General features: G+C 57.0%; 1 protein-coding gene and 1 long non-coding RNA gene across 3 annotated transcripts in view; both read right to left on the reverse strand.

Moving 5' to 3' along the window:
• CASTOR2 (cytosolic arginine sensor for mTORC1 subunit 2) overlaps positions 1-25,764 on the reverse strand; it is a 57,407-nt gene that overhangs the window by 17,339 nt on the left and 14,304 nt on the right. For both annotated transcript variants that reach the window (XM_042971475.1, XM_042971476.1), the window contains exon 2: positions 5,325-5,395. In XM_042971475.1, coding sequence (XP_042827409.1) covers positions 5,325-5,395 — 71 coding nt within the window. The remainder of the gene's footprint in view (positions 1-5,324; positions 5,396-25,764) is intronic.
• Positions 6,783-10,374, reverse strand: LOC122234571. The gene is made up of 3 exons (XR_006212395.1): positions 9,933-10,374; positions 7,110-7,251; positions 6,783-6,983 (listed from the first exon to the last, which is right to left on the reverse strand). It is a non-coding gene; the product is annotated as an uncharacterized LOC122234571 (long non-coding RNA).

The following is a 25,764-nucleotide window of genomic DNA, read 5'->3' on the forward strand; positions in this document are numbered from 1 at the left end:
TGGGATGAAGCAGCTCGTCCAGAATCATAAGCAGCGAAAGTGGCAGAGCTGGACCCGAACCTGGGTCTTTCCTGTCTCAGCCCAGGGTGAGGCCAGGGGTTGCTTTTCAACGACTTTCCTGCTCCACCTTTGGACCGATCGCGGCCCCTGAGCTCGCCCCTCGCCACTGTGCGACGGATCACACGTTCGGATACGGGGACTTTGTGGGGGCCCGTGATGGGGAGCCCAATTACCCCCGGGCCCCTCTGAAACTGCAAACCTAAGATTCTGCCCACTACCCAGAAGTCAGGGCAGGGACTGTCATTTTGGGTCCCCAAGAACACCTTGCACCGCACATAGTAAGTGCTCATTCAATATGTAAAAGATCGAAGCCCACACACGCTTCCTGCTTCTGTTTGCCACCCAGACGGACAGCATCCAGTTGAGCCAACTCTCAATCTCCACATTAAACGAAGAGCTGTCTGGTTGACGTCCTGTCCCCACCCCCTCCAAGATTCTTCATCTTGCGTGCAAGTGAACTGCAAAGGGCGGCCGGTTCCCAACCGTGAAAGTTCCACGCCAGTGAACAGTCACCAAGGCTCCCTGGCTGATGCTAACAGAGGCCACGGGAGGCCTTTGGGGGGCAAGCAGTGTTTGCACAGCTGGCACAGCCAGGTGTCCCACGGAGGTGGCCACAGACCAAACTCCCTTTCTGAAGAGAAGCCTCCCAGAGCTTGGGCAAGAAGGTGGAACCGTGTGGCTCCCTCCGCCCCTCCCCTCCCCTCCCCCAGATCCTGCCTCTAAGAGCCTTCCCCCACTGCCTGCCACCCCACCCCCTTCTCAGCAGCTGCTCCTGACCTCGGTTGTTGGAACCCCCATACCACTTTGTCAGAGTACTTTCCTTAATTCTGCCCGGACCGTCGCAAAGGCATTTCCTGCTTCAAATCCGCACCCCATCCATCACGCACAGTGATGTTTCCTCACTTGTAAAACGGGTCTTTGCTCTTAACCACTGGAACGAGCCCATGAGGTGAGGCGTCTCCACTGAGCTCATAACAGGAAGGCTGTGCAGGTGAACAGGAGTCTGGCTTTGTGTATCCCCGCCCCCGCCCCCCCCCCTCACCCCAGAGGTCTAGAACATGAGTGCAGGAGACAGCACACTTCATTAGAGGCACACGATGTTTCTAGATTCTTCTTGGGCAATAATGGATGACCAAGAAGCCTGGTTTGCTGGCCAGGAATTGCAGCCTGGAAGCAAGACCCCCTACCTGGAAGTCACAGAGTTAAGGGTGGCCAGAGGCTGGGCCCCTCCTCCCAGCCCCTGCTGGGTGAATAGTTCAAACCTGTCCCAGGTCCCACCTTCCCCTGACTTGAAGACTGAGCAGATGAGCCCTTTGCTATTGTTACTTCCCTGCCACTGGAAAAGGTTTGGGGGGGAAGCCAGGCGATTGTTACTGGCTCCGAGGAACCTCAGGGCTTCAGGGTGGTGGGTGATCCCCTCCCTGGGCCAGTAAGGGTCTCAAGACCTCAATTTGGACAGCGCCTGCTTCTACACTTCCCAGGGAGGCCCCCACCTCACACTCCCCTCCCGTACACTCACCCAGCTGCCTCTACCTGAATCCAGCCTCAGTGATGACTCTCTTGCAGCTCAACAATCTTCAGTGGCTCCCTACTGTCTGCGGAATAAGGTGCAAATTTACCTTGCTCACCTCTGTTTTAGAACTGGACCTGGTCTCTGCTTCTTCTCCTGTACTTACTCATAGACGCCTACCGGACATGCTCTCTCCCTCCTCAGCCCATCAAGGGCAGCAAAAAACTGCCTCCTCCGGGAAGCCTTCCCTGACTACACGAGCTCCCCCAAAGTCTCCTCTTCGGAGCCCCCCCCCCCCCAAGAAAGGGACATCCTGAAGAAGACTCACTACTTCTTCCAGACCCAAAACGTGAGGCTCTGTGCCGGTCGGCAGTGGAGCTCAGGAAAGTCCCAGGTAAATTCTGATCTGGAATCTTTCTCGATTCCTGCTCTGTCCTCACTGTGCCAGCCTCCCCACTCGGTTCTCTGCGGGCAAGCCCTTCGAGTTCAGGCAACACCCTTCACTGGCTCCCCCTTGCCTCTGCCTCTCCTGGTCTCACTCGTCCTGCTTCCTTCCCCTGTTCATGTGCCCAGTGACCTCAGTTCCCTGAGAGTGCCAAGCAACCCTCCACTCTGGAAGTGTCCCCAACCCCAACCGCATAGGTTCCACTGGGTAGCTCTTTACTCATTTCCTTGGGTCTGCCTCAGGCCCTGCCTCCTCAAGGAAGTCCTCTTGGACTGCACTTCTGCCCGCTAAGCTGAGCGCCACTCTCCACTGATGCTGTCATTCTGGTTCCTGTGTTTCTGTCCTCCCGAGACCTGAGGGGCAAAGGCTGGATTCCTGCGCTTCTGACCTCCCCTGCCCAGGGCCTGGCCGTTGGAGGCATCCAGAGAGGACACCAACGGTGAGATCTTGGGCAGGTTACACACATTTCTGTGTTTCACTTTCCTCATCTATAAAACGAAGGTAAGAAAAGTCTTTCCCGGGGCGCCTGGGTGGCTCAGTCGGTTTAGCATCCGACTCCTGACTTCAGCTTAGGTCATGATCTCGCAGTTTGTGGGTTCGAGCCCCGCATCAAGCTTTGCGCTGACAGAGCTTGGGATGTTCTCTCTCTCCCTCTCTCTGCCCCTCCCCTGCTCTCTCTTTCTCTCTCTCAAAGTAAATAAACTTGAAAAATTTTTTTTAAATGCTATATCCCGTTCCAAGCCTTGCGTGAGAAAAAAAAAAAAAAAAAAAAAAAGAGTCCTTCCCAGGGCTTATTAGGCACAACGTCAACAGACAGCAGCCCCAGCGGGGCAGTGAAATAAGGCAGTATATGTTGATTCAGGGAGCGCATGTATCCGCTCTCGGCTCATCTTGCTTCCTATTTCGAGGGCCCCTCCCAGGGGGTCTCCTGCACAGCAGGGTATGTTCTGCGACATGCCGTTACGGCACCCACACCCTCCCTGCACGGCACCGACCACGAGAACGGTGTCATTAGCTGGCAGGCCCTGAGGCTCATGGGGTCAGAGGTGGTGTTTCCCACCCCCGGCTACCCCTCCAGGGCCCAGCGAGATGCGGCACACAGCAGGTGCTCAGTAAATGCTGCCTCCTGCAATCCAGAGGAGGGGGCCGGGGGGGCTCCGAGCAGGCGGCCCTTTAGCTGCGGGACACCTCCCGCCCCAGTTACTGACAATTCCTGCACACGTGGGCTCCCAGGGCCTGCAAAGCCCGGCTCCCCGGCTCCCCGCTCCCCGCGATGCCTCCTTTGCAGCCTCACGATGGAGAGAGTCAGTCTCGTCCGGGGAGATGGACCAGACAGGGCATCTGATCCTAGAGAAGAGATACTCCGGGGCGCTCCTCAGTGCTCCCGCACAAGGGCACGCGTCCCCACGCAGAAATGCAGATGGCTTCGGGTTGCCCAGGCAGTCACTCTTCACGGGACCGCGCTTTGTGGTCAAGGCAAAAGTTCTCGTTCGCGGCCCGCAGGCTCAGAAACTATCTGCTGAGTGAATGAGTGAGTCAACGGATGAATGAATGAATGACTAGCTAGATAACTTTGATGATGGGGCAGGGCCTCCCGTAGGGCCTGTCCTGTCCCTGCTGTGGCCGGGCAGCTGTCCCCTCGGAGGGAGGGAAACCGTGCGCCTTTAGATATGGGGGGGCTGGGTGCAGCCCCCCAACCTTGGCTAGGTGCCCCGGGCAGGGGCGTGTAACGATGACAGAGCGGGTGGGGGCCGTATCTGCTCCCCCAGGGTTTCGCGTGCTCACCAGTGAGGACGGTCTCGTTCGGCCGCCCTTCAGCTTGCATGGAGAACCACACAGATGGTTGACTTGTGACCCCACAAACACCACGTCTCAGACCCCATTTAAGGAGCCAGCCCGGATAAGAATGTATGTTACACATTTCAGGAGTTCACAAATTTATCACTAGAGAACAAGGAAACAACTTGGATGCTAACCGCTGGGGACCCGGTGAGGAGGCAGGCCCCGTCCACCACGACGTGCACGGTGAGAGGCTGGGCTATCACAGGAAATGTTACCTTACTTCGGCTCAGGTCATGATCTCGCGGTTCATGGGTTCGAGCCCCACGTGGGGCTCTGTGCTGACAGCTCAGAGCCTGGAGCCTGTTTCGGATTCTCTGTCTCCCTCTCTCTCTGCCCCTCCCCTGTTCATGCTCTGTCTCTCTGTCTCAAAAATAAATAAACGTTAAAAAAAAAAAAAAAAGTGACCAGGAGTTGTCTTTGGGGCGGAATAGGGGTTTTATAAAAACTCTGAATTTGCTGCGTTCTCTGCATGCTTTGAGGAACGGAACTGAGGGGCTTGGAAGGAACGTCTGCTCTGGGGGGAGCCCAGCTGGTGGCTGGTGAGCCTGGGCCCGTGACGTCCCCTCTGCTCCAGGAGCTTCGAGCTTAAGAGCAGGACAAACATAGTAAAAACCTTACTGATGAAACCAAAAGGACACGGGGGAAGGGGAGAAGGGGGAGTGATACTAACAGGTACGAGGTTTCTTTTTGGGGTGAGGAAAATGTTCTGGAATGTTCTGCACAACCCCGTGCATTTCAAAAACCACAGAACTGGACACTTTCAAATGGTGGACTTTATGGGGAGCGTGGGTGGCTCAGTCGGTTAAGCGACTGACTTCAGCTCAGGTCATGATCTCACAGTTTGTGAGTTCAAGCCCCACGTCAGGCTCCGTGCTGACAGCTCAGAGCCTGGAGCCTGCTCCGGATTCTGTGTCTCCCTCTCTGCCCATCCGTGTGCACTCTGTCTGTCTCTCAAAAATAAATAAACGTTAAAAAAATTCAAAACTAAAATAAAATGGTGGACTTTGTGATACATGAATGATATCTCAATCTGAAAAACGGAACAACGGAAAGGAAAATCACAAAAGGAAGATAATCAGGGCTTCCTCCAAAGCGAACAAGGACTGAGGACATTTTAAAGCCCCTCGCCCAACAGCAGGTGCTCAAGAAAACAAGCCCCGGGTGCCTTCTTGGTAGCTTCAGTTCCCAGCTGGGTAAGCACTGTCTTTATTGACCCTTTTAGCTCTGCCGTCGCCTTTCCCGGGGGAGTCTCACAAGCGGAAACGGAGGGGATCAGCCAGGGCACAGGGAGAGAAGAAAACAGACCCCCTGCTGACTCTCTAACCCACCGCTAGGAAGGCGGAGGGGAGGCAGAAATAAGGCGGCGGGCAAAAAGTAAGGAGGTGGAGGGGCAGAAATAAGGCGGCGGGCAGCCAGCACGGAGTGCAGGCCACTGTCCGGCCGAGCGCCAGTGGTGGAAGCACTCACCTAAGAAGCCCTCCTCGTCAACAATGATGGTGTAATCCTCGGGCGTCTCGGTCAGACTGAAGAACTTGCACCTGGATGGCGGACGGACAGACAGACAGAGGACACGGTGTTAGTCCCCCCTGCCAAGACCCTCCATTTCCGACTCACGAGGCCTCAGGGGGGCCTGGAGAGGCTGGTGGTCCCCTCTCACCCCCCAATCTTTGGGGACCCCTGAGCCAGCCTCTAGGTTGCCCTACTACAGCTGAAGGGGCTTAGATCCCGCTTTTTCCCAGGGGAAGAAGCCGAAGGGGGGCTCTGGCAGGGAGCAGGTGGGTGAAGTGCCTTCTGTAGGCCCCCCCACGTTCTGACATCTAAGCCTCCACCGCTGTCCCCCCCAACCCCCACCCCCAATCCCCCACCAACTCGGGAGTTCCCACGGTCATCCCACACCCAAGTCACGTCACCCAACCGACAGCCCAGCCTTTACGGTACTTTTCTTCCTCGCATGAGAAAGAGGTGCGGCCGTCTGTGCCCTTTGGGGGACCCGGATTCCCCAACTGTCACCCGTCACCTTCGGTAATACGGATCAGCCTCGGGTGTGCACTGCTCATTTCTGTCCCCAGACGAGACCCTCGATTCCTCCAGGCCAGGGTGTGGCACTCACTGCCCCTTGGTGCCTGCCTCCCTGTCCCTCATCCAGCTGCAAGGGCCCCCAGAGCGACACCGGCAGCAGCAGCCGGAAACGGCCTGTGGTTATTTGGCGTCGCTGTGGCTCTCAAGTGCGAGGAGGCCCGGCCCGGGCTCGGTGCCCGGCGTGCGAAACCCATCCATCGCGGGGAGCCCCGGCAGCGAGAGGCCTGACGAGTAACCCCAGCAAGGGCCCAACTATCCCTCCCACAGGGGTTAAAACGGGAAAGAGGGGCGCCTGGGTGGCTCAGTCGGTTGGGCGTCCGACTTTGGCTCGGGTCACGAACTCGAGGTTTGTGAGTTCGAGCCCCGCGTCGGGCTCACTGCTGTCGGCGAGGCGCCCGCTTTGGATCCTCTCTCTCCCTCTCTCCCTGCCCCTCCCCGGCTTGTGCTCTCCCTCTCCCTGTCAAAACTAAATACACGTTAAAAACAAATTAAAGACAGAAGTAGAACAGCATCAAGGAAATTTTTGGTTGACAGGAGTGCTTGGTATCTTGACTGAGGCGGTGGTTACAAGATCACACGCATTTGTCAAAACGCAAAGGATTATACCCTAAAAGGGGTGGGTTCTACCGTATGCAAATGCGGCATACCTCAACGAATCGGACTTTATTTTTTTTATTATTATTTTTTTAACGTTTATTTATTTTTTTTGAGACAGAGCATGAACAGGGGAGGGTCAGAGAGAGAGGGAGACACAGACTCTGAAACAGGCTCCAGGCTCTGAGCTGTCAGCCCAGAGCCCGACGCGGGGCTCGAACTCACGGACCGCGAGATCATGACCCGAGCCGAAGTCGGAAGCTTAACAGACGGAGCCACCCAGGCGCCCCAGACGCATCTGACTTTAAAGAAATCTCTTGTGCCAGAGTCGTGAGCAAGGTGTCACTCTCCTCCCCGCTGACGCTCTGCTCAACCGGCCGCACACACTCCTCAAGCTCCATCCGGCTCTTTGGTTTCCACGTCACATCTCTGTCCCCCATCCAACTGGCAATGCTGGGGGGACAAAGAAAATCTGCAATTGCTCGGGGACCACCTCCGTAAGTGGCAACCCCGGCCCGGCCTGGCTCCTTCCTGGGGACCCCCGGCAGCCCCCCCCCCAGTCACCAGACCGCCACGCACAGCGGCCGCCCAGCTGTCTGTGAAGGCAAGGAGATACGGCACTCGCTCCCTGTGCCCTCTTGGCCGTGAGGGATGCTCCAGAAATAGACCATGGAAGCCGTCCCGGAAAGGCATAAACACCAGCAGACGGTCGCTCCAGCCTCTGTGTAAACGGGGTATAAATGTGTTGTTGATGTGACCCGTCTCCCGGGGTCGAGGGCCTCTGAGGTCCAGCTACCGGACGCCCATCTCGAAATGCGCTCCTCGGTGTGGGTGGGCCTCCGGGAGCGCGGATCAGCCGGAGGGACCGACGGGCCCCTGGTTCTTCCTGCTCCCCGTTCCCCTGCTCCGTGGCGCTCAGCCCCACCTGTCTTGCCTCTCAAGCTCCTCTGTCTACCACTCCCCTCCACGTGACCTCCCCCCTCATCCCGCTCCCTTGCTCTCGGCCTCCCTCCCCAGCCTCCAAAGGTTGACAAATGTTCTTTCTACTGCCCGGCACAGCCTTCCCTCTTCTTTGGCTGGAGCCTTGCTGCTTATCCTCCACGACCCGGTGTCAGCATCTTCTTTGGGGGACAGCCTTTCCACATTGGCACCGATCCCCCTCCCTCGCCTGCCACCAGTCTAGAGCCCGTCCTCCCTTGACAACCTGAAGCCTGACACTGTGTCCACGAGAGGACATGACAGCCACTGTAGACGGTTGCGCGTCACAACTCGTTCATCTCAGTTTATGTGAAGTATGCCCTGAGAGTTGAGCAGTGCACAATCTGTGCAACTGTGCATGATGGTCGTGGGTGCTTTCCACAACCTATCACAAATAACGCTCGTTTCCCCCAGAAGACCGTGAGCTCTCACTGGCAAGGACTCTGGATTCTCCGTGCATACACCTGACACAGGGTAGGAATAGAATCAACACTCACTGTTCACAAGAAGTGAACTATGGCCACTGACCCACCCCCAAGCCACAGAAGCCCTGATCAGACAAACTGCCTGTATTTTGTGGGGTGCTGCCTTGACTTACCCTTCTTTTGGGAGACACTAAAGTCTCCAGTCCCAGCCTTCTAATGAGTCATGGCTAAGCATCCTCCAGATGCTTGAGCCCCCGGCGTTTGTGGCCTCTCTGTACTTTGTCTCTGAAGGTCTGCAGAGAGGACCCAAACCCAGCAATTACCCAGCCTGTGCTAACTGCTGTTGGGAAACCCGAGGAGGAAGAGAGCGGGGTGCCCTCTACGTGCCCTCAAAGTACTCAGGAACGGGATGAAACAACACGGGAAAACAAAGCAGCCCGGGGAGAGAGTGAAGACCGTGGTCTTGGAGATGAGACCTGGGTTCTGGTCCCAACTTGGCACCCGGGGCTGCTGAGCCCTGGGCTGCTTCCTTCCTCTGTACAGTGAGGGGCAGGCTCAAGGTGGCCTGGCTCCCATCCGGCTCCACCTCGGGCCACGTGGAACCCCGCCAGCTCCACAGCAGGGTGACCTCAAGGGGCCTGGCCAAGAAGGCACAGAAAGATGATTCTAGAACCATGGAGTGCGTCTGGAGAACACCTTTTAAGGGCGGGCAAAATCCCATCCAGCTGTGGGAAGAACCCAGGACCGATCTGCTGCCCAGACAGCTGGGCAGGTGGTGTATCACAACTCTGGGGGTGGGGCTCGTTCACCTCATAGTCTCTGTGAAAGAGAGCTCTCGGAGTTGAGCAGTGCACAACCCTTGCAACTGTGTATGACTGTCACCGGGCAGGTTCTGCCGGAGCCGTCAGGTAGACAGGACGTAAAATTCTACAGCCCCAAGCAACGAAGGAGAGAGACGGGGGGACAGCAGCTTGTGGTTCGGGACATACCCCAAGAATTGTGCAAGTCCCCCATCTCGGGGGAGCCCGTGCATCGCTGGGCTCTGTTGAACAGAACAGGGGTTCTAGGGCCCAGACCATGCCTTTTGGCCTGGAGGAAGATTCCAGCCACCACCTGGCTGTCGCGCACCATGGGGTGAAGGCAATGCTGCTGCTTATGGCTGTGTGACCTTAAGTTTAACCTCTCTGTGCCTCAGTCTCCTCGTGCGTATAATGGGGATAATAACAGCATCTACTTCACAGGGTTGTTGTCAAAGGAGCACCAGTGAGTGAAGACCCGTTGTAACTATACTTAGCAGTTAACTCGTCGGCTATTTATTCTTCTTGGAAGGCAGAGGTAGCTGGCGGGGAGGCCACACGGAGGCCAGCTGGTGTTCCAAGTAAAGAGAAGCTCTGAAGCCAGTTAGGCGGGGTGCCCGGGGGGTGCAGTCCGTCAAGCGTCTGACTCTTGATCTCGGCTCAGGTCGTGGCCTCACAGTTGGTGAGTTCAAGCCCCGCACGGGGCTCTGCGCTGCTTGGGATTCTCTCTCTCCCTCTCCAGCTTGTGCTCTCCGCCCCCACCTCTCTCTCTCAAAATGAAGAAACATGGGGGAAAAAAAAAAAAAAAAACAAGCGAGCGAGGCTACAGAGACCAGCGGGCTGCAGGGGGCATGAGGTCTCCAAGGGGAGGATGAATTCGGCCACCTCCAGGGTCCCATGCAGTCCTAGCTCTCGCACACCTGACCCTCCAAAGCAACAAGCTTTGGCTGCAAAGTCTCCGTCCGCCTCACCGGCATCCCGGCCCCCGGCAGACAGCCAGGATGATGGTTTCCGAGGGAAGAGGCCGGGCCTGACGTCACCCCAGCATCCCGCCAGGCCACGCAGAGGCCTGGGTATCTTCACGGATGTCCGCCGTGGCTGAGCACACGGGCCGTCCGCGTGGGGGGAGCCGGGGAGGTGGCCTGCCTCATCGCCATCAGGCCGGGGCCCCTAGGGGCCTCTCTGTCACCTTCTCCACTCACCTGCTGGCTGACTGATGGCCCTGCCAGGCTGTCGCACTCCCCTGCCCTCCCTTCCCAGACACCACGACGACCCCTCCACGCAGTCAGGGATCAGCAAGGGTTCCCTGTGTGAGGAATCCTGAGCCGAAGACCTGAATCTAGGGGGAGGCCTGAGCTGGCTTCGGGAGCCAGACCCCGTCTGGGACCGGAGCCTGCTTCCTGCAGGGTCATGATGCCCTGTGTCGGCCAGACCCCGCTGAGGTCACCTGCCGGCTCATCACAGAGTAAGTGCAAGCCTTTGTGACGACAGCCTGGCCGGCCGAGCTTTAACATGAGCCCACGTTCTTCATGCCCACGGGATGGGCCGCGCAAACGGGGGCCCAGAACAGGCATCTAGCACGTTCCAGGGACCTGCTTCCACACGTTCTTGTTCCTTCGTTCCGCTGGGGTCTCTGAATGCCCACCAGCCCATTCTGAAATTCCGTCTGGGAAGCCGGGAGCGTTTCCTGCAAAGGGCGGCTGGTTCGGTCCGGAGCGAGGGAAGTTCAGCCACATCTCTCTCTCTGCAGCATGTCCAGTGAGGAGGCGGAGGGGCTGGGGTCCGACCTGCTCCCGAGACCCCGCTGGCCCCAGCTGATGCTTTTCTGCAACCGCACACCGTGAGCGACAGAAGCGCTCCGGGGTCTGTCCAGCGCGGTCCTTCCCAAAGGAAAGCCAGGCGGATGGCGTGGGTCCGGCTTTGTTCTCTCAACCAGCCTTTTTTATGTTTTTCCTGGGTCTTCGATAGGTCTCTTGGGTTGCTTCCGTTTCATTTCTGCTGTCTTTGGCAACTGGAGGCTGCTGTTTCAAGCTTTAGTTCTGGACTTGAAGGACGATCTTGAAAAGGGGCTTCTTCTTCTGTCAACACGGGCAAAACCCGCTGTGCTTGTGTCACGGGCGGCCAGGACAATCACAGTGTGGGGGACGGTGCTGGCAGCTTCCAGGGTGACACACACGGACAGGATTGCAAAAAGGGGGGGGGCGGGGAGGGCACAAGGAATCACTGGGGTCTGGAGAAAGCTCCCGGACCCAGGCAGCAGCCTAAACCCGGCGGCTAGATCATTCAGTCATTCGACAAACAAATCACTAAGCATCTTTATGTGTCAAGCACTGTTTCGGGTGCTGGGGCCCCACCTTAAATAACTGGACAATTAGGATTTACTGTGGAGGGGTGGGACACATGACATAGTGCATGAGATGCTTGTGCCACAGAGCCAATCAAAAACGTGGAGAAGGGGCAGAGGGCTGGCAGAACAGGGGTTTGCAATCTAAAACCGAGCAGGGGGCGGTTGCCAGGGGCTGTGGGGTGGGGGATCCGGGGAGCAGTCATTCAATGGAAACAGAGTTTCAGTTTGAGCGGATAGAAAAGTTCTGGAGATCGATGGGGGTGACCGTTGCACAGCAGGGTGAATATACCTAACGCCACTGACTCACTCGTGCACCTAAGAACGGTTAAGGGCGCCTGGGGGGCTCAGTCGGGTGAGCATCAGACTTCTGCTCAGCTCATGATCTTCCACGGTCCGCGAGTTCGAGCCCCGCATCGGGCTCTCTGCTGTCAGCACAGAGCCTGCTTCAGATCCTCTGTCCCCACCCCATCCCGCTCTCTGCCCCTCTCCTGCTCATGTGTGTTCGCTTTCTCAAAAATAAATAAACGTAAAAAAAAAAAGGTTAAAATGGTACATTTTGTTATGTATATTTGACCACAATAAAAAAGAAAATTGAGCAGGTACAGGGAAGGTCCCCATAAGACTCATAGAAGGGTCCTAGGGGAGGGGAGTACCTTGTGGCCAAGGGTAAGGGGTAGGTGAGGGCCCTAAGACCAGCTAGGAGGCTACTCTCTTCAAGGAGGCTGACAGGAGCTGGGGGGGACGGGGTAGGGGGGGCTGGACCAGGCTGGCGGCGGTGGGTGTGGGTCCCTATGCGGCCAGGAAACAAGATTCCACAAGCTGAGGAGATAAGGTCGGTGAAAAAACACAAGGCCATGGCAGGGAACGGTGGTCTTCCACAGCCAGCGCTCTGGCCAGAGGCACCAGGAGGGAGGTCAGCAGACTGCCCTCACCTCTGACTCCGGCCTCCACTGACCCCTCACTTCTTTCCTCCAGGGACACCAGGGGAAGGTGAGAAACCTGGGGCAAAGGGCTGGCCAAGCCCCGCCCTGAGGGCCAAGGCCACAAGCTTCCAAGAGTGGCTTCCTTATTGTTTCCTTACGCATGTCCCAATGGCCTGGGGCAGCCCGACAGGATGGAACAGGTTGTGCCAGGGTGGAGACACAGTCTGGGTGAAGTCCAGCCTCTTGCTTCATGAACACATACCCAAGCGCGGAGCACATCTGAGCTGACTGGTGGTTCTCTTTCTTCCTTGGGGCATCTGAGATGGAAAAGGCTTAAGTGTGGACCTTGGCTTGACACCCACCCACCCAAGACAAGGTTGGAGCGGCTTTCTCATTTCTGAAAGAGGTTTGGAAATAACTCCCTTGCAGAGTAGGGTAGGATTTAAGGAGCCCCTAAGCACACAAAGCAGTGCTCGAGATCCTGCATGGGGCGCCCTGGTGGCTCAGTTAAGTGCTGACTCTTGATTTCAACTCAGGTCATGATCTCACGGTTCGTGAGTGTGAGTTCAAGCCCCATGCTGTGCTAACAGCGTGGGGCCTGCTTGGGATTCTCTTTCTCTCTCTCTCTCAAAATACACAAATAAATAAACATTAAAAAAAAAAAAAAAAGGTCCTGCTTCAGCACGTGTGGTCACGCGATGCCTTGAGTCAAGGAGCTGGCCCGGGGACCCCGGGCAGAACTGGACCCCCCCCCCACCCCCCCAGCAGCATTCTCGGGGAGCGCGCAGGCCTCGCGGATCGGACAACGCCTTCTGCGTACAGGCTCGTGGCTTCTCTGGCGTTAAATGATCTCTGCCGGATTCCAGATCTCCCCCTTCCTTGTGGCCCCCACCGCAACCCTCGCCGAGGAGGGTCAGTCGCACAAAGGGGCCCCAGCCGAAAAGCCCAGCCCAACACCCCTTGGCAGGTCAGAGCCCCGGTCCACCACCTCCCCCGTGATGACAATGTCAGAGATCGTTCACTTCCAGATCTGACTTTGCTCCGCCATCCATCTGTTCCCTGTCCCCCCATCAGGGCGGTGGGCCGAGCCTTTCTTACCCAGGTCCCCCCGCGCCTGCCACAGGATGTGCCACGGTCTGGGCATCATCGGCGCCAACTGAATGCACGTGTGGCATAACTACTTGTTCCCACTTCTCCGGCAGGAAAACTGACGCTCAGTTAGGTTAAGGCTGTTACTGCCTCGGGTCCACTATGCCGTGCGGTCTCTAAGGCGGGACAGCTGGGAGGCAGGTGTGGCCCCGCAGCAGCATCTCTGTGACGCAGCTCTTCCCCTCGGAGGTGCCCACCCTCTGAAACACACACGTCACGGGAGGCACCGGCCAGAAAATTCCTAACGGCCTGTTCTCAGGAACAGAAACCTGGCTACAACCCAGACGCCCATCACTGGGCGAGGAGAAGGACAATGACAGAAGACGATTACCCAGCCATCAAAACGAACGGTCCACAGTGACTTGCAAGAATATGAATGCGTCTCAGCCGTACGACGGCAGAAGGAAAAGGAAGCCCCCAAACATGATGCACAGCGTCGTACATTTTGGCGGAATTAGGAGCTATCGTGTGAAAATTAAAAAACAAAACAAAAACAAAACACCTTTAAGACCACGTGTAGTAGCAACCTAACCACATAAAAAAAGAAGCCAGGGGGGTGAAGGGTGTGGATTACCTGGGGGTGGAGGGGGCGGGGGGGGGGGCCCTCTGGTCAAACACAGGTTATTGTCCAGACCTTTCTTTTGCTCTGGCTTTGCACCTGCTAACGCGAGTCGGTCAGGTAAGTGATTAAGGCGGGCTGTGCAAGGACGCACGGAGGGTCACAGGGACACGCTTGGGCCGAGGTCCTCTGGGGCGAACGTGAGGGGCCGCAGGCACGGCCTGAGGGCAGACCGTGTGGGAACGCGGCTTGAGAGCCACCCGGAAGAGGTTGCCGGAGCCGGGTCCAGGCGCCAGAATCCACAAGAGCCCCAGGACGAGATGGACGGGACTGGCCCCAGGACTACAGCACCCCCCTTCCCCGGTCCAGTTCATCCGCTTCGGCCGTGGCTGGCCAGTGATTTGGGGGTTCACCTTGGCTCCACGGAGAGAGCTTCACTCCCCAACTCGGTCCCCACGGTCCAGGCTCTGTGTGACCCTCCGATGGTGCTGTGGGCCACGTGCTCACGCTCGGCAAAGAGCACTGCTTTTGGAGTCAGGGGGCCTGGGTTCGAGTCCCAGTGACGGCGTCGGCACTGTGTCCTTAGGCACTTCCACGGCCCCTGAGCCCGTCTCTCCAGTCATCAGGAGGGGTCCCCCCACCCCGCCCCTGATCGCCGGGGCCAGGGTGAGAGGTCGGCACCCTCACACAGCCGCTGAGGACACACACACACACACACACACACACACACACAGCCTGCCCACCTGCCCTCCCAAGGATGCAAACGGCTTTGCGCCAGGATGCTGAAAACAAGAACCAAAATACTGGACGCCGAAGCAATCGTAGTCCTGGCCACCCCCCTCCCCAAGTCCCTGACACTGTTAGTTAGAAACAAGAGTCCCTAGATGGCTTGCTATTGCAGGACTTTACAGCCAAGCAGGGGCACTGCCTGGGGTTGCTGTCTTGTTGCCTGGCGACTCCATGAGTGCCCCCGGCTGCCGGGTCACCCCAGTGCTCCTGTGGCCGCTCCGATGCTGTGCCGCGTGCGGCTGGCTCTGGGGCAGGGTGTCCTGGGCGGCCTCCTTGGCTGACCCCATCCTTAGATGACCCCTGTCCAGCACCGTCCTTCTCAGCAATGGCCTCCAGCCGGAAATGCCCCCTCCCCAGGGCCTGGCTCCTACCCATCCCCCCTCTCGGGATCAGCTCGGCCCTCCCTCCCCCTCCGCACCCCAAGCTGCACCCCCAATTTCCTAAGATTCAGGCCAGCTGGGGAGCGCCCCCTCTCAAAGCAGCTCGGTTTTCTCACCCATCTTATCCCTTGTCTCTGGCCAGAGAAAACCAGTCCCAAGGCAACCTTCTCTCCCTTTCTCCCCTCCCACAGGCGCCTCCCTCTCGGGACTCCATCTCATTCTTGGCTTCCTGGTCTTAGCGACCAACAGGCTCAAGTTTCCAACATCCTAAAAAAAGCCTCCCTGATCCTCATCTCCTCCTCGGGCCCGCCACCTTCTTCCCTCCCCTCCCCTCCCCTCCCCCAGCCGGTCACGCCAACCCTCTGGCTATTGCCACCGGCCTGGACGGTGCTGCTCAGCTCAGCAATGACCTCCCCCAGCCACTCCGCAGCCTCTTCCGTCACGCCCTCCCGTCCTTGCCCTTGAGCTGCTGGACCCCACACGGCTGGCCAAGGCCCTCCCCTGGACCCTGGAATCTACCAGCTTCTGACAGTGACACTTCTCTTTGGTTTCCTGTGGTAATTTCTTCTCCCCGATGCAGGTGGACCTTGAGGGGGCCCCCCTTGTCACTCCCAGGGTCCCAGCCGCGGTGGTCCCAAGCTTCCAACGTGCACTTTGCCTACGTTGCTTTGGACTCACTTCACACACCTGCCCTGGGGGAGAGAGAGTGTTGACCCATTTCACAGATGAGGAAACCGAGGACAGGAACCTGTCAGAGAGCCAAGATGGCCACATGTGTGTGCCCTTCACCCTGACAGGCACCCCAGTCTTCAGCCCTAAAAACCCACGGCCACCCCCTTGGGCTTGGCCCACAGCCAGTCACCAGGGCAGAGCCGAGGCCCGGGGCTGCCCCCACCTGGGGGCCGGGAGGTTGAGTCATCTCCGAGAACATTCTCGTTTTCCACTGCTGTGGCGTCTGTTACGGAAGGCCCAGCTGACACTGGCAACTCGATCTGTTTACTCTTGGATTCCTAGCCCAGCAGAGCGAGGCCCTCACACGGGCCTCCCCTCAGGCATGCGACAAGCCCCGGCCAGTTGGGAGTCCTGTTCGGGCAATGGACCTTCAACAGGAGGCAAGGGTGGTGGGGGCGGGGCCGCGGCCGTCAGGAAGGTCCCCTTCCAGATTTCCAGGTAAACTCGTCTAGCAGACCCACCCTGAGAGCTCAGATCTATGAGCCAGACCAGTGAGCAGAGGGAAAGGAGCGGTGAGGGTTTATTTAATTTGCAGAAAGCTTAAAACAGGTTCCCCGTTAAAGAAAAACCACAACGTCAAGCCAGGAAGGCCATGGTGTGCGACCTCTTTCAGCAACGGGATCCTGGATAGAGGGTGACCCAGCTTCTGCTTGCATGCCCCTAGGTTAGGGAAGCTCACTCCTTTTTGAGGCGATTCATTCCATCCTTTTTGAGGGGTGGCTTATTTCTAGAAGGCTCTATCGATGTGGTCTCCAACACAGGGCCCGATGTGGGGCCCAAACCCACAAACAGCGAGATGGTGACCTGAGGCAAAGACAGATGCTTTAACTGACTGAGCCACCCAGGTGACCCAAGAAATGTTTTTAATGAGATCAAAGCTGGGCTTGGATCATAATTTCTCAGATCTTTTTTTTTCTTAACCCCAAACTTACAAAAAAATTTTTTTAAATGTTTATTTTTGAAAGACAGAGAGAGGGGCGCCTGGGTGGCTCAGTCGGTTAAGCGTCCGACTTCGGCTCAGGTCACGATCTCTTTGGGAGTTTGAGCCCCGCATCAGGCTCCGTACTGACAGCTCAGAGCCTAGAGCCTGGAGCCTGCTCTGGATTCTGTGTCTCCCTCTGCCTCTCCCCTGCTCTCACTCTCTCTGTCTCTCTCAAAAATAAATAAAACATTAAAAAAAGTTTTTTAGGGGCGCCTGGGTGGTTTAGTCGGTTGAGCGTCCACCTTCGACTCAGGTCATGATCTGGCAGTCTCCGAGTTCGAGCCCCGCATTGGGCTCTGTGTCTCCCTCTCTCTCTGCCCCTCCCCCACTCATGCTCTCTCTCTGTCAAAAATAAAATAAACATTAAAAAAAATTTTTTAAAATGTTTTTAATGTATTTTGAGATCGATCCATTTCTCTGTCGAGTCTATAGTTATTTTTATTGCTAAAAAATATGTTTATATGTATTGATTATATATTTTTATTTACCCCTTTCTCTTGTTGATGACATTTGGTTGTTTCCGGTTTTTGGCTACTATGGATAAAGACACCATGAACCTTCGTATTTAAAAACAATAACAACAAATCTCCTGGCTGGCTTCCTAGGCCCCAAATTCCCATAATTCCACAAAAGCAGCTCAGGCTCTCCCCAAGAACTCTCTCTGCACATTCTGACCACTGCCCCCCAACCTGCCTAAGCCCCACCCCCCCATGGGTGGGGTGCCTAGGATGGGCTAGAGGAGGGACACAGAAGCCGAGGCCTGGAGGAAGAGATCTAGGCAGGGGACACAGCACACAGAGGGATCCTGCATGGAGAGACCCTAACTCAAGGAAGGGAAATAGTCTTACGGTGATGGGGTTGAACGTCTACACTCATGGAAAGGTGTAACATCTTCTACACTTTGTAATACAACGTTGAGTGGGAACAAAAGCAAGGCCCAGAAGATGACCCACAGCCAGAGTGCCTTTTTCAGATACATACATGGGACCAAACTAGAAGTCAAGGGAAAGGTAAGCGTGGGTAGGAGGCAGTTACCGTCAATGCCATGGTGGCAGTGACGGGGGTGCTGTTCTTCAAACAATAAACAAACGTAAAATAAAAGTGGGATCAATATGTATCACAGACCAGGGGCGCCTGGGTGGCTCAGTTAGGTTGAGCATCCGACTTCAGGTCATGATCTCACTGCTCATGAGTTCGAGCCCCGCATCGTCGGGCTCTGTGCTGACAGCTCGGAGCCTGGAGCCTGCTTTGGATTCTGTGTCTCCTGCTCTCTCTGCCCCTCCCCTGCTCATGCTCTCTGTCTCTCAATAATAAATAAACGTTAAAAAAAAATTTTTTTTAAAAGCTTTGAAACAGAGGAGACAAACCCTAAGAGACTCTTAAATACAGAGAACAAACTGAGGGTTGCTGGTGGGGTGTTTGTTGGGGGTTGGGCTAGATGGGTGATGGGCATTAAGGAGGGCACTTGTGATGAGCACTGAGTGTTGTCTGTAAGTGATGAATCACTGAATTCTATTCCTGAAGTGATTATTACACTATATGGTAACTAACTTGGATTTAAATTAAAGAAAAAAAAAGTAAAAAAAAAAACCTTAGCCCAGCACTTGGCACAGACGAGGTGGTAAAGTTTTGACTAAATGAATTAATGAAAACCATTCAGCATGATCAAATTAAAAAAAAAAAAAAAGCTTTGAAACCTCTGAGGCGGGGTTGGGGGGGTGGTGACGGCAACAGATTGGGTCTGTTTTAAGCAGCCCACTTTGGTGGCATGGAGAGTCATTCCTGCGTGTCCCCCGCAACGTCCCTGTGCGGTTTCTGCTCCTGCTTGGGTCCCGTCTTCCCTCAGGTGGGGGGAACTGGGCTCAGGCTCCATCCGTCGCAGCCCAAAGCGGGGACCCCGGGGGATTCTGGGACGCAGGACCCAGGAAAGGAAGCCCGTGAGTTTGGCCATGTCAGACAGGCACCTAGGCGGACCCCCACCTCCCGTGCCCCTCCAGTCGGGAGCCCTGAGGAGCTGTGCCCAGCCAGCCACCACTGTCTGGACCAAGTCAGCAGTACCTGCCCGAGGGCCCCCCAAGATCAGGAGCTGCACACAGATGCACCTGTAGGGGTCCCAGGGACAGGAAACAAAGCGGGGGTGGGATGGAGAAGGAGGACGGGGGTGGGGGGTGGATCTCAGTCAAGGAAGAGCTTGGAAATGTCTAGAACAGAGGTTACACTCAAAGGCCCGCAAGGGGCAGGCGGCTGAGCTCATCGGGTGAAGGGAACCAGGGTTAAGACCTGCTTTGCATGTTAAACACCCAGGAATGCCCACCAATTGCACCAAGAAGCAGGTTTTCCTTCTCAGCCTGTTTCCTTCCTTGCACTTTTGGGAAAGAAGAACAGAGACGTGTTTTTCTGGACCCAAGAAACTGGTCGGTGATAACACGATGACAAATGGGTCCGGCACCTGGTCTGGCCGGGGCGGGGGCGGGGGGCAGGAAGCAGAAAGGATTGAGGCTGCCTTGGGCGGTGGGGAGGCTCCTTCCCTGCTGAAAGGGGAGTCAGCCGCCACTCAGCTCTGATAACCTATTACCCTGTGGGTCCTGGGTCACAAGGTCTTCCAATCTTTCCGGAGAAGACGGAAATCCGGAGTTTTGTGATCTCTCTCCGCGTTTAAATGTTTTGAAAACACACCGGGTGGGCCGAAGAAAACACGTCTGGCTTACAAATACCGCCTTTTCCTTCCCAGACCCCTAAAAGCTCTCAAGGGTCTTGGGTTTGGGTGGGGGGAGGGGGGGAGTCAAGTTCCTGGATGGCAAGGGGTGTCTGTGTATATGATCGCTCGTGGGGTCTGCGCCTGGAGCACCGAGGGGGCTCAGAGCTCCCCGGGCGGCCTCTGAGGTTGGGGTCAGGAGCAGGTGGGGCAAAAATGTAAACCAGATCAAAGCAAGCGGCCTGCTCCAATGTGCCAGCTCTGGACACTAAGTGGGAGTCTCAGCAGCCCGCTGCTCTGAGCGGCCTGCCTCCCTCTGCAGTTCGCCGGTGCCCAAGCCCAGAGCCTGGGAAGGCACAGCTCAGGGTCTCCTCGCCTGTCACCCCCCTGCAAGGGTCTTCAGTTGGGAGTCAGGAAGGAGCACCAGCTCTGACTCCCGGCCCCGCTCTCAGCAAGCTGGGTGACCCCAGGTATGTCCTGTGCCTCTCTGAGCTTTGGGCTGTACCTTGGCACTCCTCGAGTCAGAACGCGTGGCCTGTCCACCACGGTTCCACGGGCCCAGTGCTGTTTGCTGTGGGTGACGATGTGTTTATATAAGGCGGGGGGTGGGGGGGACGGGATTCAGGGAATAAGCAGAGACAGGTAACAGGTAGATGCTGGGGAGTCGGGAGCTCAGGGAGGGCATCCTGGAGGTGGTGGTGCCCGAGCGGGAAGCAGAAGAACCTCAGTCCAAGCAGATCTAGAACCACACTGCCTGGGAGAGCTTCCTGGAGAGCGGAAACGTCCTGCACCCACGCCGTCCAGTTCGATAGCCACTGGCCACATGTGGCCACTGAGCCCTTTGAGATGTGGCTGGTGCGGTTGAGGAAGCCGTGATTTGATTTGATTTTAATTAATTTGCGTTTGCGCAGCCACATGTGGCTAGAGGGTACCAATGTGGATGGTGCAGTTCGGGGACTTTTCGGTCCCCCACTCGCTCGAACGCCAGCAGCCTCCACCCCGGTCCCTGATCTTCCCCTGTGGTTAACCACTCCCCCCCGACGCCCCCACCCCCAGTCAGCACTGGGACCATTCCAGGCTCGGGTTCCATCCTGGCTCCGTGATGTCAGGAACGTCAGCAAGGCCCTCAGGGACACAGGACTCACTACTGTCCCCAGAAAGTCCTTCTGATGTTTGCTGAGCTCCTGGCAGAAGACGGACATTGACCCTGAGCACTTGAAATGAGCCCAGCTTTTCTTTTTTTATTAAACAATTTTTAAGTTTATTTATTTGTTCTGAGAGAATAAATATTCTGAGAGAGCAGGGGAGGGGCAGAGAGAGAGAGAGAGAGAGAGAGAGGGAGACAGAGAATCCCAAGCAGGCTCTGCACTGTCAGCACAGAGCCTGACACAGGGCTCGATCTCATGAACCGCGAGATCATGACCTGAGCCGGAATCAAGGGTCGGACGCTTAACCGCCTGAGCCCCCAGGCGCCCCCAAGGAGCTCAGCCTTGAGGCACGAAGAAAGGGCAGGAAAACTGTTTGCTGTGCCTCTGGGGCCTTGACCTCCTGCTTCGCTCTTCCCCCCCCCATTACCAAGGTGGGCACACTGAGGCTCAGGACACAGTCCCGTCAGCGAAGGAAGAGGGTCTGAATAAGCCCAGAGCCTGGGCTCCTTCCACTGGTCCTCACTGCCAGGGCCTGGGAGGGCAGGGGTGGCGTGGGGGACACAGAGGGCACAGAGTTCCCTAACACAGCACCAGCCTCTGGGCGGCTTAAAACACAGGAACTGATCTCACCCAGTTCTGGAGGCTGGAGGCAGACTTTGAACTCCCTGGTGTCACCTCTTATAAGAACACTAATCCTCCTGGGTCAGGGCCCCACCCTTCTGACCTCATTTGACCTTAACTACCTCCTAAAGGCCTGATCTCCAAATACTGTCCCCATTTGGGATTGGGGTGTCAGCACGTGAGCCTTAGGGGACACGGGCATTCGGCCCACAGCCATGAATGGGGGGGAGCCACGTCAAGGGCGAACAAAGCTGGGGGAGCTTCCCAGAGGGGACCCCACCCGTGGGGTCTCTATGCTGCACCCTCAAGGACAAGAGGGCAGAAAGGGGGTCCCCGGGAAGGGCCCAGCACAGTGTGTGAAGCTGGAACACGTGATCACACGGAGGGAGGAGGAGCTGAGGCCGTGCCCCCCTCCCTCCTCGCCACCCCCGTGTCTTAGCTGCAACAGCCCTCCTGACATCTCTCAGTAGACACCACCCGCAGGGCCCTGGGGCCGGGGCCAGCTCCATACCCTGGGGGACTGGTGTGACCACCGTGCACCACGGCCAGTCCTTTCTTTTTGGGGTTCAGTTCCAAATCCATGAAATAAAATGGAGCCCGCGATGCGAGGCTTGGTCCTGCCCAGAGCAGCCAACAACTAGGGACTCAACGTGCTATCCTTCTCCCCCAGGAAGACAGCACTTACCCAAATGATGGGGGCAAGGCCTGTGGGTGGGGACAGGAGAGGGGCGGATGTGACACCCTGTCTCCAGCCTCCCTGGCAGTCTGCTCTCCCCAGGTGGGCCCAGCCAGAGCGAGGCTTCGTTTACCACGTGGACTGAGGTCACCGGCCCCTGAGCTTTCTAGAATGTTCAGGCACCTGGCCTGGGGGTCAAACTTGAGCTGAAACCCACCTACAAACCCCCGGCCCCAGCTGCCTCACGGCCCCCTGCACTCTGGCTAACTGCATTATGGCTTCGCGTCAAGACTGGGGCCTAAAACCGACACATGCAACCCCCCCCCACCCTGCCCCGGAGCCAGGTCCCCCCTTACAGCCTAACCCTCCCCAGCGCTGCCTCCCCAAGGACACCGCATCTGGTTGTGCCCGGTTTACGCCTGTCATCGCCTCTCGGAGCTGCCCTGAGCACTTGGTGACAGTCCAGCGGCCAACCGGCCCTGCCCCTGGGGAGGAGGTCTAGGCCCTGAGGGCTTTCCACGGGCTTTGGGACAAATTGCTCACTTTTATTAGAATTCTCACTTGGCTATGGCCAACGCCCCCGGGGCCATGTTCAATTTGCCGAAGTCACCGAGATAGAGAAAGTGAGGGAGACAGTGGTGATAGAAAAAAGGAGAGAAAGTCTAGAAAGCGGCATAAAAATGGCCAAGCTGGCCGAGTCGGCATTATCGTCCCATCTTGCAGATGAAGAAACCGAGGCTCGGAGAGGTCAACGCCCTGCCAAAGGCTATGAGCTGGTAAGTGGACAGAATGTGCCACGCGTGACAGGTAAGTGGTCTGCGGGGGCTGTCAGTAGACCCTCTGGGCCCCAGAGGTCAGACCCTCCGTGGCATCGTCTTCTCTAACTGCACAGGAGGTGGGTGACCCCAGGGCTGATCATCTTTGGCAGGAGTGAGCCCCCTGAGGGTGAAAGGGGCCAGAAGCTGCCTACTCACAGCCCTGGGGTGGGAAGGTGCTTCTATGGGGGTGTGGCACCCGTCACCTCTGGGGACAGCTTTCACTCCATGCAGGCCCCGGGCAGGGTGCTGTTCAGGCCCAGCCAGTCTCAGAGCCTGAAGCCTCTCAATCAGTTAAGTTCGGCAAGAGGGTGGGACGGCTGGGGTCCTGGTACCTGGGACAGTCTCCAATGGTCGTGGAGGAGAGAGCGAGCCCAGGATCCGGGAAGGGGGTGTTCCCTGGGTGGAGGGACCCAGCTCTGAGGGCTGGGTGCACCGGGGATGGCTGAGTGTGGGTCTCACTGCCTGGGCCGCAGGGCCTGGTGGACAGACAGCTGCCTTCACCTGCACGTCGGGGGGACAGAGGGAGAGCTGGCCATCCAGATAAGCCAATACCCACACAACAGGAGCAAATAAACTCGGGGCTTTCACTCTGCGGGCTGACTTCCGGCTGGGTACGCAGGGGCTGGGGGTGGGATAGGGTGGGGAAGACTCCAAGGTTCTTGCAGCCCACGGGGGTCCGGCAAGCTGGCGGGGGGAGGTTAAGGTGAACGGTGGCAAAGAGCCCCCAACAGGAAGGCGACCAGGCACCTCAGGGCCCACACGCACGGGCACGCACACTCAGGCACCCCCAGAATGGAAGGGGACGTAAAGGGGGCACTTTCAACCAGCAGGCTGTCTGAAGGCTCGATGGGCACCAAGACGGTGAGGGGCAGGCCCGCGACACCGTGACGCGAGTCTAAACTAGAACCTCTCTCTGGAGGGGCCGCGTGAGGACCTCCCCAGCACACAGATGCTCTGACCCACGGCTTAGCTTCTAGACGTTTGCCTGCAAACGCAGTCCCAGGCAAGATGAGGTCCGTGTCCCGAATGGTATGTTATGGCATTAACTGTCATCAACAACAACAACAACAAAGAGGGCTGGGAACGAGTGTCCACCAGCGGGGGACAGGTTGAAGACACGACAGTCACCTGTTCTGTGGCTGATGGCGTAAGAGTTAAAAAGAAGGACGGGACTTTGGCAGAAATCTCGGCTAAGGGGAGGGTCAGCTGAAAGAGCCAGTGCGGAACGGGGGGCAGTGAGCGTGGCTTAATACCAATTTATGTTACGAAAGCAAAGAAAAACGAGGGAAAATACCACAGAGGCAAGTTTACATATATTTATCTCCCCAAGAGTCCCCACGAACCCCGTCGTCGTCGGTGGGGCAGGAGCCACGTGGCTGAAGAACAGGGGAGCGAGGGGGGGAGCTATCGCTGGGCACCTTTGCGTCTCTTTGGAATGACAAGTTGTGACTTTGTTATCTACCCCAAAATTACAAGTGAGAAAACAAAGCAGTGAGGTGAGGAGGACTTCCTGCAGGAGGAGGTAGGACCGGGGTGAATTGCAAAGGCAGGGGCGTAACGCTGGGGTGCGCCGAGAGGGTACGGGAGGGAGGGGCTCAGCGGTTAGGGGCATGGCGTCAGGAGCCCGCCGTGTACCTGCACCGTGACCCTGGCAGTCATTTCCCACCTGGAGCCCAGGGACATCCCGGCCATGACCTGATGCCAGGAGAATGGATGGGGCTCCCTGCCTCTCCCAGACGGGTGCACCACCTCTTTCCCGTCTGCAACCCTCTGGTCTCTGGGGAGAGTCTGACCCTGACCCACCTAACAGGCCAAATGACCCACTATCCTAAAGCTGACCCTGGTGCGTTCTGCCTTCTCTCCCTGCAGGGCTCCCAGTAGAGCTGCTGGGTGAGCCCGGGGGGGAACCACAAATGAGGGAGGTATCCCAAGATCTCCAGACGGCATGCGACGCTTGAGGTCTGCTGAGACACCTGCTGGGTGTCTGGGCACTGGACGCACACGAACAACGGGTTTCCCACAATACCCTGGGGGCGGGCAGCAGCAGCACCCCCACCTCCCAGAAAAGAAAACAGTGATTTACTTAAGCGAAAGAATTCCCCAGGGGGGCTATGGACTGAATGCCCGTGTCTCCCTGCGAGTTCCCACGTCGAAGCCCTGACCCCTCAATGTAGACGGCCCTTTGGGAGATGATCGGGTTTACGTGAGGTCACGAGGGTGGGACCCCTAGGATGCAATTAGCACCCTCATAAAAGAAAGAGAAAGATCTCGCTTGCCGAGGAAGGGCCGCGTGAGGACACAGGGAGAAGGCGGCCATCTGTAAGGCTTCACGGGGACCAGCAGAGGCGGGCACCTTGATCAGGGACGTGTGAGAAATCAGTCTGCTCTTCTGCCTGCCTGGTCTGTGGTATTTGTTACCGCAGCCCGAGCAGACGGATACGGGCGGCACAGAGGAGATTCAGACTCACATCTGTCTAGACCCCAGGACAGTCCTCTCCCTCCAGCCACCCCCTCCCCTGCGCCTCGATTTTCTTCCTATTCTCGCTAACGTGGATTGGTTGCTGCTGTTACTCCGTATGCATTTTTTAGATGTTTATTTATTTTTGAGAGAGCACAAGCAGGGGAGGGGCAGAGAGAGGGGGACAGAGGATCCAAAGAGGGCTCTGTGCTGACAGGCTGACAGCAGCGAGCCGGATGGAGGGCTCGAACTCATGAACTGAGAGATCACGGCCTGAGCCACAGTTGGACGCTCAACCGACTGAGCCACCCAGGCGCCCCCCATGTGCATTTCTGCATTGCAATTCTGTATGTGTTATTGTATTCAAATGCACAGAACACAAAGTTTGCCCTATTAACCATTTTTAAGCTCCGCGGTAACAAACATACTCGCATTGCTGTGTGGCCATCACCTCCGACCATCCCAAGAGTCCATTTGGTGCAACTCAAACTCTGTACCCCTAAAGCAGGATCTGCCCGTTCCCGCTCCCCCAGTCCTTGGCACCCAGGACCCAGCTTTCTGTCTCTATGAATCTGGCCACTCTAAGCACCTCACGTGAGTGGAATCGTGTCATATATGCCACTGAGCATAATGTCCCGGAGTTCATGTGCTGGGGCAGGAAGGAAGCGTCCCCTTCCTGTTTAAGGCTGTGTAATATTCCATCGTGGGAACGGATTACATTCCGCTTATCCCTTCGTGGAGCCGCGGTTGCTTCCAC

Source organism: Panthera tigris, chromosome E3 (assembly GCF_018350195.1).
Source record: "Panthera tigris isolate Pti1 chromosome E3, P.tigris_Pti1_mat1.1, whole genome shotgun sequence".
NCBI classification, from domain to species: Eukaryota; Metazoa; Chordata; class Mammalia; order Carnivora; family Felidae; genus Panthera; species Panthera tigris.